An 18,333-nucleotide genomic window follows, 5' to 3' on the forward strand; every position below is an offset into this window, starting at 1 on the left:
GGGAGACACAATTACAGCTTCATAAACAAGATTCAGGAAAAAAAAAAATCAATCATACAACTGTTAATGCAGGGCGACGACTAACTTACTTGTTGGGATACTTGCGGAAGATGTCTCGAATGACAACAATAGCTTCTTGCACAACATAGTTGACTTTGGTCTGAATGAGGTCGAGGAGGGTGCTTACACAACGCTCTGCAGATTGCTGTCAGGAGCAAGAAAAAAAAATCCAAATCACAACCTTACTTGTACATTTACTATGTGTTTCCTTCTGCTTATTACAGCAGGACCAGAAATAAAAAAGAAAAAACGGTCACTAAAATATATTAGAAGTGGACTATTTAGTAGCATGTGTTTTTAGCCAAAAAGGTTAAATTGACTAGGAAATAACTTCTTACTTCAACTTTGATGGCACATCTTCCAATGGCACGAACAGCTTTCCTAACAAAATCAACATCCACTTCAGTTGCATATTCTTTCAGCTCAGCTAACACCTGCAGTAAGGGAAAGTGAAAAGCATGCCTTTAATCTTCTGACCGGCCACAAAATTGCTATAATACATAACATGTTATTGCTAACTCACTTATGCTGGGTTCCCATGGGTCGTATTCTCAGTGGAAATCTTGCTGTTTTGCCGTAGCGGAAAAAAAAAACGCAAGCTTCCGCCAGGAAAGCAGAGCTTCAAAACCCGCGGCACTTAGCCGCGGGTTTTGGAGTGGCTTCACCGCACACTTATCTGTTGCGGCCGGCTCTCCCATAGAGAGGAGCAAGGCCGCAGCAGAAAAAAAAAAAGAATGGACATGCTGGGTCCTGGGAATCCGCACTGCAGTGCTGGCTTTGCCGCGATGCATTCGCTGCCCTAATGTGGACGAGATTTTTGACAAATCTCGTCCACATGGCCTGCTAATCCAGGGATTAGCAGGCACATGCGAATTTGCCACAGCAAATTTCCGCACGGAAATTCTGCGGCAAATCTGCCCCCATACTGTACCTCCAGCACTGGCCTAGCATTGACATCGAAATAAAGGGATGTATCCATTTTAATGGTAATAGTCATACTCCCACTAAAACATTCATTGTGCAATAGAATACATCCAAAATTTTTTCTTAAGCGCGAGGAGATAAGAGGCTGCAAGGAATGTCCACATTACTTATTTGATTGCCAAGTTGACAGATGCTCATTTCTCTACAATGCCACAAAACTGGCCTTTTTTTTTTTGCAGCATCTACAAACATTAAATTGTTGACGGAAACTAATCAAAATTAGTGGAGCCAACGTAATGACTTATAGCTAGCATTACAGTTCAATATACATAGAGACGGCTCTGTCGCCATCATAATGGAAGGGTTACATGAAAGAACAAAGGTAAGAGCACCACCACGAACCTGAGCAATGTTTGCTTGAGAGGCCAGTCGTATCATGATATCCAGTTTCTCCAATTTCACATAAATTGGATCGTTGTATTTGACAAAGAACACTTTAATTTCTTGCTTTAGGATCTCTGGTCTGGGGTAATGCAAAAAGTGATAATTATTTGAAACCAGTTGTCCAACACAAGGCTTTATTATCCACTCTCTATCATACATAAGTGCATACATATGCAACAACTTTACCTGCAATGTGAAAATAAACTTTTTGCTCTGCAATGTCTTTCTAGGGTTGTTAAATGGAAGTCCCTTCCACGGTCCTGGCAGGTTTATGGGTTTTTTTTCTAATTCATACTTGCATTCCCCCCCCCAAAATAACAATTTTGTAGTGTATTTTCTTAGGATCCGTTCACAAGAAACATAATTGTTTTGTAACATACAGCAGAATTAGAATGCTGGGGAAGTCCACATGTCTAAATGCAGAATTAAGCCATTTTCAATTCTGCACTTTCGGCAGAAAGTTGTTGATTTTGATGCCGAAATTCCACTGCCATTTCGGTCCCATGTGGAAGGATGCTTATAACTCAGTCGTTTCTCTAGGATTCATCTTAGAAATATATGATAAATAAAATTGGCAATGTAAGAATAAAATTGATAAATGGGTGATACCATGCCTCTTGTCAATGCAGTCTCCGCTAGTATATCAATGCTGACAATATCAATATCTATAGAGACAGAGAAGGGAAACGAACACCCAATTGTCAATTCATTCATACACTTCCAGGGAGAAAAAGAGAGGAACGGCACAATGCAGTGTTGTAAGAAAAGATGCTTCAGCATTGTTATTTCAGGGGGAATACAAGTATTTACGAAGATCGATATGCCATATGACAGCCGACATACAGTATGTGCTTTAATGATTACTGCTACTCTTTGCAAGATGCCCTTTCCTTTGGTGAGACAAGGAAATTTGGAAAAAGATTACACAATATTTTAAAAATATTTTTCCCTATTAAAAAAAAAAATATTGAAACATTTTAATCCCCTTACAACATTTCAGAGTGACCGACACATGCAGGAGCCAATAAGTAAGGGGCTGTAGGAGGATCCTGCTGAGGACCGATCTAGCTGCCCAAATAATGTCCTTGCAGTTATTGAGGGAGTACCATCATGTTTTCTTCATTACAAGAGATTGAAAGACATAGTGGTACGGTATAGCAGTTACAAATTGGAAAATACAGCTATTTTACGCATCAAGTAAAATACATTTTAAGACAATACTTTTCAAGAGGTACTGGAATCACCTTTGTTTTCTCCGGCAGCAAATAAAACCTAATTCAACTATACACTGTACACCAATGCTACCTTTACCCATATTGTGTAGCCTTTCAGGGGTGAGTGTCATCAACAAACTGTATTCGTTGCTCATGCGGGTATGCTGATTTTTGGCATATGATCTGGAAGTGCCCTGCCATTCAGGATTTGTGGGGAGGGGACACGAGCCTCCTCTCGGAGATCTTGGGGATTCCTGCACCTTTGGGTCATGAGATTAGCCTGTTTGGAGTACTTGATGAAGAGATCTGACAACACCACATAACAATATTTCTTACTATAGCTTTATGATGGATGGATTGGAAAAAAACCCCTCTTAACCTATGTAAAGGAAACTGGTAAATACAGTCGTGCCATTTAACTACTTGGTCTATGAAGGATGTCAATGTTCTGAGAAGTTTGAGAAGGAATGGGGTCGGTGGTGCAATTCCCCTCTTACTTGCTATGCTCCACGCTTAATCTCTTCGTCAATATCAGTACTCCAGAGGGGCTTTCGATAGTTCGTCTACTTTGAGAGGAGACTTGTAATCCTCTGGATTTATATTACCCATGTTAATTCTCGTTGCTCAATTGTGGTATTTACTGAGGGGGCTTAGTGCCAAGTGCTCTTTCTGTACACCAAATTATTGCGTTTCATGTACAAAATTTCTTTATTGTGCTTTGCTTGTAGCCACCGGCGTTAGGCGATGACGTAAATCCGGCAATACTTCCGCAGTGCTCACTGCAGAACGGATGGCTTCTATTGACTTCAATGGAAGCAGCCTGTGCGTAGGCCGCACAGAATCGCAGAGATATAATTTCACAGTTTCAGACATATTCCAACAAGATCAAATGGCTTAGATACTGACAAAAAGGTCATAAAATTCAAATGCAACCTATATAGAAAACACAATCACGCAAATTCTGTCACTCCGTCATCAATTATGTTGCTTACCTTTTTTGGACAATAAGGTTGATATTTCTTAAAGCCACATACTGGACTTCTGGTTCCCCGGAAAGCAAGGTAACCAAAGGCGGTGCCAACTTCTTCAGAAGCATGGTGTAGTAATCGGAGTCTTTAGGCAGCAGTTCTAGGAACTTCATCAAGACTTTAACAGCAGACAGGACTACTGCAGAATTGGCATGAGACAGGCGTGGAGTGACACGTTCACAGATGCTAAATAAAAGAAGAACTGGGTCAACAGAGGACACGAGAGCCAGAGAGGCATCAAGCTAAAGGTGCCTATACACCTTCAATAGCTGGTCGTCAAATGCTCGTTTGGCCGACAACCATTTTTTCGGACTTCCCTATACACATGAAGGCTCAGGTTCTGCCAAGTATTTATGTGCTTTTCATGCATGCATATAACAATAATCTTTATTTGTATAGTGCCAACTTATTCTGTAGCGCTTTCAAGCACGGGAGAACACTGAAAAGAGTGTTAAGGCAGCAGAAATGCAGTCCTAAGCTCTTGCACACAACCTGAAGGTTGTAAGTTCAATCCGCGCTTGGTTCAGGAAGCCGGCTCAAGGTTGACTCAGCTTTCCATCCTTCCGAGGTCGGTAATATGAGTACCCAGCTTGCTGGCAGGTAATAAATAAATTACCTGAAAGGACTGCAGAATAAGTTGGCGCTATACAAATAACAAGATTTGCTTTATTTTTTTTATTTACAGGGGAAGGGGGGAGATTAGGGACGGGGGAACACAGGCACTACGGGAATTACAAGGAGGTACAGGTATATGCAATAGGCAGGGTGGAACGTGTGGGGATCCATGGGGAGGGGCAGGGGGACTAGGTATGCCTCCCTGAAGAGGTGCATTTTTAAGGCACATCTGAATTTTCGTACATCGGGAATTGTCTGGATGCCTTGGGGTAGAGCGTTCCAGAGGATCGGTGCTGCTCTGATGAAGTCCTGGAGGCGAGCATATGAGGTTTGTATTAGAGGGGTGTTTAGTCTGAGTGTGTTAGCGGATGAGAGTGTATAGATCGAAGGGAAGCGATGTACGCTGCGGAGAGCTTTGTGTGTGAGGGTGAGGAGTTTAAATTTCGTTCTGTAGTGCCAATGCAGTGACTGGCATAGTGCAGAGGTACTATGGGGAAAGCCACACCTAGACACCTCTAGTAGCAGCTTACCTCCAGGAAAAGCAAAAGGATTGGGCACTGAAATTCAACTTGCCCGATCCTTCTCTCCCCCAACATCATCTGTCAGCTGAAAGTGAAGGCCCCATATGCATGCAATGGCCATCCGGCTCTGCCGAAATTGACAGTTTGGGGTAATTTTTGTCTAATATGTATGGGGGCTTAAGACAGCACAAACAGGTTTAGTTGCTCACCTTTGTGCCTCTCTCTCATCCTTGGGATTGTAGTTAGAGAGACAGTCCAAAATGAAGATTTGGCCCCATTCTGTGCATTCATTCAGTGCAGTCAGCAGCTTATTGATATTTTGCGGATTCAGGTCAAGCAAGTTACTATTAGGATGGGACTCGCTGATCTCAGACAGTGCAGCAACGGCATTGGCTACAACCTACATAATAAAAGAATAACTATTCAGCATCAAAAAGAAAATTAGATCTATAACATGAAATATAAGCAGCTGAGAATATAATAAAATGAAACATTACGCAAACCCAGGCCAGAATGTATCACCGGAACTTCCACAACAGCGCAAACTTCATTAGAACTTTAATTTATGCCACTTGAGGGAGATGTTGGATAATAAACATTTTGATATATACAGTTCTCTCAATCACTGAAGAATATTGTCAGCTCAAAGCAATACTAGGATTTTAAGATGTGAAGGGCATCTTTAGATGAACAGCAAGTCCAATATAGTAGCACTTCCTACTACTAGCTTCCCCTCTGCGTATATGTTGTATTAGCATCTTACTGGGATTGCAGCAATGGTTAATACCAATATACTAGGGAGTATTTGCAGAATAAAGTGCACACATCTAATTAATGAGAACTAGAAGAATATTTCATTAACAAAGAAGCAGCCCATTATAAAGCCATCAGTTAGACTTCATAGGATGACTTCTACACTCAAGTGTCTCAAAGTGATAGATCAGTAGTCTGGACACAGCTATCTCAGAAAACAGAATTTTTGGAAGAGTGTCTGAGAAGGATAGCGATATGTATATCTCCAGACTTCACAGTGCGACAAATGAAAAGACACATTAACCAGGCAGAGCGACCGCTGATTTTGAACACTACATGCTTATAAACTCAATTACATGCATTTCCGATATCTTGGGGCTTTAAACACATTTCTCTTCACTAGGACTTTCATCCTGTCTACTGTAAAAATGGTGAAATGGGGCCAATTTCAGAATGACAATTCAGGTGAATGGAAGTCTGACTGGGCCAGTGCCCTCAACGAACCGTACACATCTCCTAATAGTTCTGAAGCGCTGCGTCCCCGGCTCTCCTGACTACTGGAGACTAACCTTCCACTGTAGCTTAACCGGAGAGAACTGCTGCCAGGGGTCACACTACTAAAAATAAGCCCTGTTAATGAATATTTTCCATTTATTTTGGCATGTCCATCGCTGCAGGGAACACACACTTTCAATCACACCAATCAGCACATTCTTGTGGAAGAAACGTAGTCCAGACTGGCAGCACACACGGTGGCGTCCCCATGGTGCCTGTACAGCTTTTACCGTTGACGACATGCAGGTAATGAGCCCTCACCTGTACAAGAATAAACATGCAAAAGTCTACCAAAAACTACAATGCAAATACTTGGAACTTGTGCAGTAAACCAGGTGTGCTTATGCTGTTTATTAGACGCATAGTACAAAACGTTACATGTATTGGCACCCTACAAGCCCTACTACCCTAGCACCTATTAAAGGGGGTTTTCCAGAAAACTACCGTCGACCTATCCATAGGATAAGGGTCTTTTACACGGGCCGAGAAATCGTCAAGATTTCCGCAATCAGCAAAAATCTGAATGATTATTGTTCAGTCTAAATGCATGCACAACCAAAACAAGCAATAAGTTCATTCGGCATTGAGGCATAAAAACTGAATGATTGATCGGCCCGTGTAAATAAGCAGTCATTCATCTATGAACGATTGTCTGGTTACTGTGAAGGAAGGCAGGTGTGCCGGAATAATCCTTGGTCCACTCCATCTCCATTCACTGAGCAGTGATCAGTCCTGTGTAAAAGCGCGGGAACAATCATTGCTGGGGCTGCCTTCGGGCATCTGTGCCCGAGAGGTCACCGCATGAAAATAAAGACACCTTAAAAGGGGTTTTCTTGTGAAATACTATTGATGACCTATGATCAGAATAGGTCGTCAATAGTGGATTGGCGGGGTCCATCATTCGGGAGCCCAACCGATCAGCTGAATGGGCGCATTGATTTCAATGAGAGCTGTACCCGCAGTTACAAGCACCGGCAACTACACAGAGGTCGGTGCAGAGACTTTCGCTGGTTCTGCTCCGGCCTCTGTTATTGCTACGCTGACAATATGTGGCGGACCCTAGCTGCGGTAAAATAGAGCATGCTGCATTCTTTTCTACATGTGTAATATACATAGGAAATATACGCAAGTGTGAGTAGAACAATGAAAATCTATGTACTTTCATTGACACCATTCACCGTGTACATTAAGCACGTAATATGCAATACAATATGCACACTTGAATGTGTCTTCCTGCACAGAAATACCATAACAGAGAAGACTCCCAAGTTTTTACAAAAGGTTTTTGATGTTAAAGGGGTTTTCCAAGCTGGCAGAAAATAAAGAAAAGTACTAATATGTAATCCATGATGCCACCATAGTCCAGAAGTAATTCGTTTTAATCTCACCAAGCTTTGGGCAACACAGTTTCTATGTTTTTATGCTACCAAGGCTTTCTGCGGGCAAGATATAAAATTTTTCACTGGTGTGTCAGTAATCTGCACTTCGGCGCAAGCAAGCATAACTTTTTGGCGCTTCATGCGCCACAATCACCTAACTTGCGCCTGATTGTGGTGCACGGCCAGTCTTTCCTAAATGCACTCTCCAGGGGACAGGGGAAAGAGCCAAGCACGGCTGATACGGCCCTCCGTCAGATCGGCTGGGAGTCGCTACAGTAAGGCCGCCTGCACACGAACGGGTCAGACTCCGTGTGTGGGAGACTGTAGAGGAATCTGACCCTGTGCCTGGCCAGCAGCTCTGCGTACTTGTCATTTCTCTTCTTTTCTCTGTACTGCCTGGTCGGTGAGCCACTGTTGGTCATGCGCAGTAAAGATGTTTATTTTTTCTGCGCTGTTGAAAGGCGATGACACAGGTACTTACAACCTTTCCGCAGGCTTCTATTGACTAATGGAAGCCATTTGTGCGGCGACCACAAAATAAGAAAAAAAAGCATGCTGCGATTTTCCTCCACTCGCGGAAACAGCAATTTATTTCCGTGAGTCTGCAAGAAGAGCTTTCCCATAGCATGCTATGAACGGCATTTGCTGCGGATCCACGGTGCAGAAGCCCACTGCGGATTCAGCAATGTAAATCCGTTCATGTGTAGGTAGCCTAAGAGGAGAGCAGAGTAGCTCCCCCTTCTCTTACACCACCACAATACAATGAGCAGCTTCTACCCTCACCTACTATCTCCTTTCCCCTCCCGCCTAGTCTGTAAGTCCTCGCGGCAGTGACCGCTCTCCCTCTGAACCAATTGGTTAGCCATCTAGTAGAGACTTATTCTTCCTGCCCTTTTATATATGCGATGTATCATCAGGCCAGAAGTCTTGTGCATGTAGGTAGTAAATCTGCCCCAATGTGTGTAGCTCAGGAGATTGGCACATTTAATTTTTTTCCATTCTGCTAGAGTGCTTCTTTAAAGTTTCCTAACTTGGCAGTGTCCATTTATTAAAGGCGTGGCACTACCCAGCGCTGCTGCACCGATAGACTGCGGGCATGAAGCAGGCAGAACCAGTGAAGCACAAGTAAGTGCAGGATGAATAAGAGCAGGGACATCAGGCTGCTTTGTTACTGTCACAGGGTAATTGGGAAATTAACTGCGTTTGTAACGCAGCTAATGAAGTGTAATATGCCTCTGATTAATAGGAATCTTCCACTTACCATCCTATTAAAACATTGCGAAAAACAAGTGTGGGCACGGGCCAGCGAACCAGGCTGGAAACAAGTGTGAATATAAATGATGATGTCAAAAACAGAAGACGGGAGAAAACAATGAAGGCAAAAATGTAAGCAAAATGCTGCTCAACTAAAGTACAGGCGCATGCGGTGATGCAATGGTTAACTTCCGAGCTGCCCGCTACACCCAGGCGATTTCATAGTAAGACAGATTCGTTTGCTTGCAAAAGTTGTCAGTTTGCATCAGATCACTGTGGTCAGCTAACAGCCTAAGCCCCGTTCTGCAGAACTCCGGAGAGGTCTCACACTAGAGTTCTACTGAATGTCAAGCTTTTGGGATCATTCACAGTGTACAGCAAGCCCCACCATCATCTTTGCTTCTATGTACAGGGGGGTCCTAAGGTATGGAGACACCTAGGTAAATGGGAACACCATCCTGTGTGCGGCATGTTGCTAAGAGGAAGGGGGCAAATCTGTGAGGGGGGCGGAGTCCAACATGGCGGAAATTTGGGGGACCAAAAAGGGATTAATTATATCACATTTGGCTACCAAAATGCACACAGTAGTCGGACCTGGACACCTGCTATAGAGAATTTTTCAGATGAAGATGTAACCCTTAACTGTGTTGAGGGGGCTTTCCTGCTACCGTCAGATAAACATAGGGGAACGTAGAAGTTCAAGCTTTTTAAGCCAAAAAGAGATCGTGAACTCGAAGAGGTTTGGGCACGGTGGCTCAAAATTTAATATGGCTATAGAGAATTAACAAGAATCAATTAAAAAGAAAGTAATATAAAAAGATTTTCTGTAGTTTGTGTCATTAACTAGTACAAAAAAAGGGGGGGGGGGATGGAGTAGAACCATTTTGTCATTCTGCTCACTGTTGCTGCATGTATGCTGCCCCCCTGTGGTTAATTAGTGTAGTACATTCATATGTAATTTAATGTAACTGCACTTTCTAAAAACTTTTGCTATGGCATAGGTATGTGTCAAAAGTTTTGATTGTTGGGTTCCAGCTGATGAGCCCCCCCTCAGATTGCTAGAATGAGACAATGCTGTCAATGCTCATTAGCTGAAGATGGGTTCAATAGAAAGTCTATGGGCCCATTTTCAGGAAGAAAGCAGTGGCCGTGATCAGACAAGACCTTCAGCTGGCTCATTTTGTGGGGGTCTCAGCAGCCAGACTCCCAGCAATCAATAATTGTCCTTATGACATAACAAAAGTTTCTATAAAGCGCAGTTATACCTAAAAGGCAATCTGTCAGCTCCTTTGAACCCCATCAGCTAAATTAATGGGCTCACAGGAGCTGACATACCAAGTCCAGGGAGGTCCTTATACTTGTTTTCACCGTCCCACCACTGAATGTATCCAACAGACTACTTGGGCACTATTGTACCTTGTCACCACCGGAAGTTAGGGGTTTGACAGGGCTTGCATGGAGGAACATTCCTGTCGAGCCCCTAGCTCCTAAATGCCTGAATTTGTTAAGGCCCTTGAAGATCCTAGCACCATCTGCAGTGATTTTAGCCTGGCACATTCAAGGGCCTTACAAAATTCAGCCAATCAGGAGCTAGGGGTGTGACAGGGGTGTTCCTCCATGCAAGCCCTGTCAAACCCTTAGCTTCCAGTGGCGTCAAGGTACAATAGTACTGACTACTTGTGCATGCAGATTCTAACACTGTGCTTATTTTACTTCAAGTCCACCTAACAGCATCAAGCTATAGATCACTGGCACAGAACAGCTGTCCTCTAACTCATACTACAGACTTTCAGTGGATACTATGAGATGCTGCTTTATCTTGCTTTCCCTTGTGTCCTGCTTGCAATATGTTTCTCTGTAAGATCTTACAAGGAGACAGGGAGAGTAATGTGAAGCTGAATCTTATATGAATATAACCGACATTCTGTACACAGCACGCACACATAGTATATACAGCAGGAGTCCAGGGGATTTATAACTACAGCTAATCGTTGTAGCGATTCAACTACTACATCGCTACTCTACTGGCCTCTTAGATAAGACAGAAAGAATATCTTCAGCAGCACTATATACATGGAGGGCCATATAGTTTCAGTTAACAGATAAGATCAGAAGTGTGAGTTTCACGGGTGCTTAGCCCATTAAATAAATGCACCCAAAACTTGGTTACTGACAAATCAGTTCTTCTCAAGAAACACTGCCTCTCGATACAAATAATATTCAGAAGATGGGTTATAAAGTCCCATGATGCTTTAAAAGGTTACAAAAGCACTGCTAAAGACCTGGGCGTACATCAAGTCCACAATTAGACAAATTATCTACAAACTGAGAAAATTTAGGACTGAAGATGATCAATGCTGTCTTAATAAAAATTTTCAGCCTATCAGAAGTTTGCATGAAAACACCTGGATGTTCCACTATGCTTCTCGGAAAATGCTCTATGTGTGGATAGTATGGACAGATGAGACAAAAGTGGAACCGTTTAGCACAAACCCACAAGGCTATGGGGGGAAAAAAACTGCACACCAACACCTCATCCCAACTGTGAGATATGCTAGAGTGAACACCATGGTTTTAAGCTGCTTTGCTACCTGAAGAACTCTGGAATTACTGAGGAAAAAGTGAAATGCAAGACGAGTCAAAGTATTTTACTGAAGAACATAAGAGCAGTTTATGATCTAAAAGGTGAAAAGTGGTCTTGATGTATTATCAAAATGCTGCCCCAAATCACACAAGTTAATCAACTAAAAGAGGTATTAGGATTAGAGATGAGCGAGCATACTCACTAAGGACAATTGTTCGATCGAGCATTGTCCTTAGCGAGTATCTCCCCGCTCGGCAGAGAAGATTCGCTTGCAGGTGCGGGTGAGAGATGAGTTGCAACAGTCAGCAGGGGGGAGCGAGGGGGGAGAGAGGGAGAGAGAGAGAGAGATCTACCCTCCGTTCCTCCCCGCTCTCCCCCGCAGCTCCCTGCCCGCCGCCGAATCTTTGCTCCCGAGCAAGCAGGTACTCACTAAGGGCAATGCTCGCTCGAGCAATTGCCCTTAGCGAGTATACTCGCTCATCTCTAATTAGGATGCTTTTAAGCACAGCAGATTTCACTTCTTCAATTTGAATTCAGTTGAAAGGGTGAATTCTGCTGTAGATCTGCACCAAATCAGCCACGTGTGAATGTACCTATAGGCTCAAGAGTAATCCGGTTTCCTGTAAGTCTCCAAGACAGCACCATGACACTGCATCCTCCTGACAGGACAGAGACAACACAGGTTTAAAAGGCCCCCCTTTCCTTCTATCTGTAGTGTATTTTAACATACCACAAGGAAGGAAAGGTCCAGATCACAGAGTAAATATATAATAATTTAAAACCTAAAAAGGGCTGGAATATACAGGTGCTGCCATGCAGACGTCTAGGAAATCCGGTTACAGGCGAGTCTAATGCCTCTTTTTCCCCAGTCATCTCCACAACAGCACCACCTGCAAAATATCAAAAAACAAACTGAGGGAGGGAAAATAGCAGACAGACTTTGCAACCAAATTCCATATCCTCATTGGCTAAAATGCCCAAGCTAGAATGTTTTTCCATGTGGCTGCTTTACAGATCTGTTCAACAGAAGCAGAGGCGCTCTCAGCCCAAGAGACAGACTGTTCGGGTTGAACGAGCTTTAATATTCGGAGGAATCAGCTTATTCATTGATTTATATGCTTCAGAAATGTTTAAAGACATCCAGCAAGAAATTGAGCTTTTGGTGGTCTTCTTACCACAAAACTGAACAAACCAGTTCTCCGAGGTTTGATGGCTTCAATGTATTAAGAACTTGTTTCCTTACATCAAGATTATGGAAGTTCTGTTTGGGCTTATTTGGTTTGGACTAGCTCCTGGATAGATATAGCCTGCAGCTCTCAAACCTTACGAGCTGATGTGATGGCAACTAAGCAGAAAGTTTTTGAGACCAAAACCCTGATAGAAATGGTGTCCAATTGTTCAAATGGCAAAAAGGTAATGCTGAGAGGACCCAGTTGAGATTCCATGGAGGAACAAGATTACAGATTCTAGGTTTCAGTCTCTCAGCAGCTCTAAGGCATCTAGAAACCCAATTGATGTAAGAGAGTTTTGTGTCCGAAAGTGCACTAAGAGGTGAAATCTGTACCCAGGCTTCTAGAGCCAAGACCAAGATCAAGACCCTCCGTAGAAAGTCCAAGAAAATAGGAAAATTGGGGGTATGTAGAACATATTTGGATTCTCCGCAGCAGGATGTGTACTTTTTTTTTTTAACCCTTCAAATAAAATTTTAGATGTAGAGGTATTGTAGGTTTAGATCACTTTATCCGACACACTTTTTTCCACCAGAGTATGGATTTCTTAGTAGCCAGGCTAATAGGTGAAAGTTGTGTGTGTTCTGGCAATAAATGGGTCCCTGGGATAGAAGGTCTGGAAACTGTTGAAAAAACAGAGTCCTGGTGACTGAGGATCTGCAGAGGTACCAACCAGTTTCCCTTCAGCCAGAATGACTAATCAAGATCAAACAACTCTTCTTCCTGAATTTTCGTAGTACCCTGGGAATCAGGGTTATAAGTTGGAATGCATACGTTGAATTTCCAGCTCTGTGCTACTGCCCCTACTGTGGTGGAAAGATCTCGGTGTTTCAGGGAGAAGAACCTTTTCACCTTGTGATTTTTGCTTGAGGCAAGTAGATTTTTGGTCTTCCCCATGTGAACACTAGAGACAGGAAGACTTCTTGGATCAGGGACCACTTTTCTGTATTTATGGTCTGGTGACTTAGGAGGTTGGCTTTTAGATTCAGAGATCCTTTTTAGGTGGGTTGCTGAAAGACTAGACCCAATTATGGGCCCAATGAAAAATTCATAGAATGGTAAGAGTTCGAAGGGACCTCCAGGGTCATCTGGTCCAACCCCCTGCTCAGTACAGAATTTACTACATCATCCCAGACAGATATTTGTCCAGCCTTTGTTTAAACACTTTCATTGAAGGAGAACTCGCCACCTCCCGTGGTAACCTGTTTCACTCATTGATCACCCTCAGAAAGTTTTTTCTAATATCTAATTTGTGTCTCCTCCCTTTCAGTTTCATCCCATTGCTTCTAGTCTTTCCCTGTGCAAATGAGAATAGGGCTGATCCCTTTGCAGTGCGACAACCCTTCAGATATTTGTAAACAGCTATTAAGTCTCCTCTCAGCCTCCTTTTTTGCAAGCTAAACATTCCCAGATGCTTTAACAGTTCTTCATAGGACGTGATTTGCAGACTGCTTACCATCTTGGTAACTTTTCTCTGAACTTGTTCCAGTTTGTCTATGTCTTTTTTTTTTTTTTAAAGTGGGCTGCTCAGAATTGGACACAGTATTCCAGATGAGGTCTGACTAAGGAAGAGTAGAGGGGGATAATGACCTGACGTGATCTAGACACTATGCTTCTCTTTATACATCCCAGAATTGTGTTTGCCTTTTTGGCTGTTGCATCACATTGTTGACTCATGTTCAGTCTATGATCTATTAGTATACCCAAGTCTTTTTCACATGTGCTGCTGCTTAGCTCAATTCCTTCCATTCTGTATGTGCTTTTTTCATTTCTCTTGCCCAGATGTAGGACTTTGCATTTCTCCTATTTAAATACCATTTTTTTCTGCAAACTGCTGAGGGTGGTTAGGTATGGCACCCTTTTGGTGCGGAATAAAGGCCACTGCTGTGGTGATGCCTCAATAGATCAATACGTCTGTTGTCAAATGTCTTATAGAGCCTTCCAGATCACATACAGATCACTGAAGTTCAGTTACTGGTGCTTGGTATGGTCAGTGGAGGACTCAGAAAGCACTGCCCCAGTTAGTATTGCAGGCGCAGCTCCCGTTGAATCCAAAAATCCAGTGTCCCAGAACACCACTTCAATTTTTTTGTTCAGATAAGTATGTCTCCTGTCCCACCTGGACAGAATCAGTCTCTGAAATTGTCTTGTATGAAACGGAGCCCAGGCAATTGCGGGTATGCATGTTAACTGTCCCAACAATGCCGCTGCTGTTCTGATTGAATAGGATGTTGTCCTTTGGAAATCCTGAAGGTACTGACACTTTGGTTAATGGTGAGAATGAGCTTTGCTTGACTGAATCTAGGAGAAAACCTAGAAAAATCTTTTCTGTATTGGTGCAGATTTTTCCCAGTTCACCAAACACTCCAAAGACTGAAGAAGCTGTATCGTAGTTAATTAGGTTTTAACAAACCACATGCGCTTACAGCAGAAAACAATCTGCAGCGGTACTTGTTGCAGAAATGCCGCAGATTTTCACAATGGAATTGATTCATTGTAATGCAATGAGTGAATTCTACAAGCAGATTTTGTACTTAAACCGGTTTTCCCTGTCCTATCAGGAGGCGGTGGTCTGAGATGGTGCTCTCATCAAGACAACAAAGGAAGGAATGGTTAAAGGGATAAAACGTTTTGAGTTCTGGATTGGCCATCTCAGAGTCCTGACCTTAACCTTTAACTGTGGACGTCGGGTCTCAGTGTCTCCTATACATTGCGGTTGACTTTTTTCACAATAATAAACTGGATGTTTACAATAACTTGTTTTTATTAATTTTCAGGTTATAATTAAAAATTGATTATTTCTAAGTTTTTTTATTTCTATATTTTAGTAACGTTATATAATAAAGAACTACAAGGCTGGGTTTACACAGGACGGATTTGCAGCGCAGTATCGCTGTGGCAAATCCAACTGCAGCCGCTAATCACAGCATTGGCCAGCCATGTGGACGAGATTTGTCAGAAATCTTGTCCATAAGGGGCGGGCAATCCATCACAGCAAATCCAGCGTTTTTTTCCCCCCTGTTGCGGCCCCACTCCTCTCTATCGGAGAGCCGGCCGCAACGGAAAAGCATGTGGCGAAGCCGCTCCAAAACCAGCGGCTAAGTGCTTTTGGTTGTAAAGCTGCGCTTATTCGAACAAAATCGTGTTTTTTGGCTGCAGCAAAACCGTGAGATTTCCACGGTGAAACCAACCCGTGGGAACCCAGCACAAGAACTTTTCAGGCTTAATTGACGATGCAAACTTCTCTCATTCCGGTATTTTCGCAACTAAAACAAAATCTACTAAGCCATTTGGTCGTAGGGGGACTGAGGAAGTACACGATTCTCAGAAATGTAGAATGGGGAGGGGTTCGCTAGCGGTAAATTGCAATTTTAACATTAGCAAGTTTAATTGACAGTTGGAAGAAAAAAAAACGCTCCAAATTCGTAGCGCAAAAAAAAAAAAGAAAAGAAAATAATTTAAAAAAAAAACAATAGTGGGTAGTCACCTGGAAACTGAATCTCGCGATTCTTGTTTTTCGTTGTCTGAACTTAAAATTCAATTCAGTTTCTCTCGTTTGCGTTTAGACTGAACAATTATTGTTCAGAAAATCTTCAGTTTTACTTTTTCTTGTTTCTTATTGGATGTTTTTTTAATGCGCTCAATAAAAAGGCAAAATTATAGCCAAACAGAATCATCCCAGACTAATTTTCTAATATATAAAATACACATACTGTATGTGTTATATATATATACACACACACACACACACACACACACACACACACACACACACACACTTCAAAGAGATTTAAAGGTACAAAACACCAAGGCATAATGGCTATGTCCAATTGTTGGCGTTCATTGTGCAGCATAAATCACTCTACCTGAAAAGAAAATATACAAGGCCGGAACTGCAGTTTTGTGGTCAGACTAAAAAGAATAAAATTGATCAAGAACTCGTATGCCCTCAGAATAGTACCAATGGAAATCACAGCTTGCCCTGCAAAAAACAAACAATCCCTCACATAGCTGAATCGATGAAAAGTTTAGGTTATGGGGCTCAGAATATGACAACAGAAAGCAATCTAAAGTTATTACATGCTGTGCTATTTTGTGCGGAAAAAGAAAGGGCGACATGCTGGAAACTCAACCGACCTCATTATGGTGAATGGATGCTTAATAAAAACTCTTGTCTAAATCAGTAAAACACTGCAGGGCCCCCCGCAGTGTTTACTGATGTTTGTAGACAAGGGCTTTGCTGGCAGAGACCGCGTATGCCTGCCAGTGCACTGCGCATGTCCACTTATCACATGCACAAGTTCACGCACAGTCAGACTTTTTATTAAATTCCCTGACTTTGTTTCATACCGGGCTTGCATATGAAAACTCTGCCCATATGCAATGTATTCTGTTTGGACAGCGCTTCATATGATGCCTATACCAATGTATAGGGCTCACGCTGCGTGGTACACAGAAATACAGCATGCTGTGATCTATTTAGCATACATATCGGTATGCAGTGTCTACACACGTCCATGGATCGATAAAAGTTCATAATACACACTGAAAACACAGTCGTGGATAGGAGCCCTTAACCCCTTGAGTGGCACACCCGGAAAATTTCCGGGGACGAGCTCCACTGCTCATAGCAACATAGCCCGGAAGATTTCCGGGCTATGTATCACTATGGGAGCTGCAGAGCACAATGCCACAAGCTGTGACAGTGTGCTCTGCCTGCACAGACCCACAGAGAACAAAGCAAGGGCTTTGAAAAACCAGCAGAAGATATTGCCGACATGTCGGCAATGTCCTGCTTTGTTTACAGGTTGCCATAGAGACCATCGGCTTGTCAGAAGCAAGCCGATGGTCTCTGTGGCAGGGAGAGCTTGGTGCTTGGCTGTCAGAGGACAGCTAGGTACCAGCTATTAAAGCAGAGATCAGAGAAAACCTCCGAGCTCTGCTGTGTTAACCCTTTACATGCTGCAGTCTATGTGACTGCAGCATGTAAAGGGTTGTCACTGCAGCATGTAAAGGGCTGTCACCATCGGACCCCCGGAATGTGATCAGGGGTCCTGATGGGTCTCCGTGGAAGTCCCCTAAAGGGACAAAAAAAAAAAAAATTTAAAAAAAAAAAAGTAATTAAAAAAATTTAAAAAAAAAACACTTGTCTCCCTTTACTTTGTAAAAAAATCAAAAATACAAATCACACATGTGGTATCCGTGTGCGTCGTAATGACCCAGAGAAGGAAGTTAATACATTATTTAACCCCTTAATGACATGGCCCCATTTTTCTTTTTTGCCCATTTCTTTTTTTCCTCCCCCCTGTTTAAAAAATCACAACTTGTCCCGCAAAGAACAAGCCCTCATATGGCCTGGTCAATGGAAAAATGAAAAAGTTATGGCTCTTGAGACGCAACTGCAAAACTAGTTGAAATTCAATGATTAGACCATTTTAAAAAACCTGCCCTGGTGGGCACGACAGGGTGGTAGGAAACCTGCCACTCAAGGGGTTAAACCTTTACACACCCTTTCACTTACCTAGTAAGGAAACTCCCACTTAACCGCTATGAAAAGGGACATCGTGGTCCTCATTCACAGCTCGCCTGCGTACTTATCCACTATCCCTCACTCACAGCCCCTCTGATCAGTTTTCCAGCCCCCACATACCACCACCTCAGTTACACCACCCGATGTACTATTTCCTGTTCAGTCATATTTTCCAGTTCCGAAACATCACTTTCCACGTGACGCTGACAGCTTCCTCACATGGCCCCGATATGAGAGATGGCG

General features: G+C 42.8%; 1 protein-coding gene across 2 annotated transcripts in view; it reads right to left on the reverse strand.

The window, feature by feature from the left end:
- Positions 1–18,333, reverse strand: part of AP2B1 (adaptor related protein complex 2 subunit beta 1) — a 93,863-nt gene that overhangs the window by 44,013 nt on the left and 31,517 nt on the right. For both annotated transcript variants that reach the window (XM_066575176.1, XM_066575167.1), the window contains exons 6-10: positions 5,016–5,206; positions 3,635–3,856; positions 1,387–1,507; positions 399–494; positions 90–205 (exon numbers count right to left, since the gene is read on the reverse strand). In XM_066575176.1, coding sequence (XP_066431273.1) covers positions 90–205; positions 399–494; positions 1,387–1,507; positions 3,635–3,856; positions 5,016–5,206 — 746 coding nt within the window. The remainder of the gene's footprint in view (positions 1–89; positions 206–398; positions 495–1,386; positions 1,508–3,634; positions 3,857–5,015; positions 5,207–18,333) is intronic.

Source organism: Eleutherodactylus coqui, chromosome 1, assembly GCF_035609145.1.
Source record: "Eleutherodactylus coqui strain aEleCoq1 chromosome 1, aEleCoq1.hap1, whole genome shotgun sequence".
Classification (NCBI taxonomy): Eukaryota; Metazoa; Chordata; class Amphibia; order Anura; family Eleutherodactylidae; genus Eleutherodactylus; species Eleutherodactylus coqui.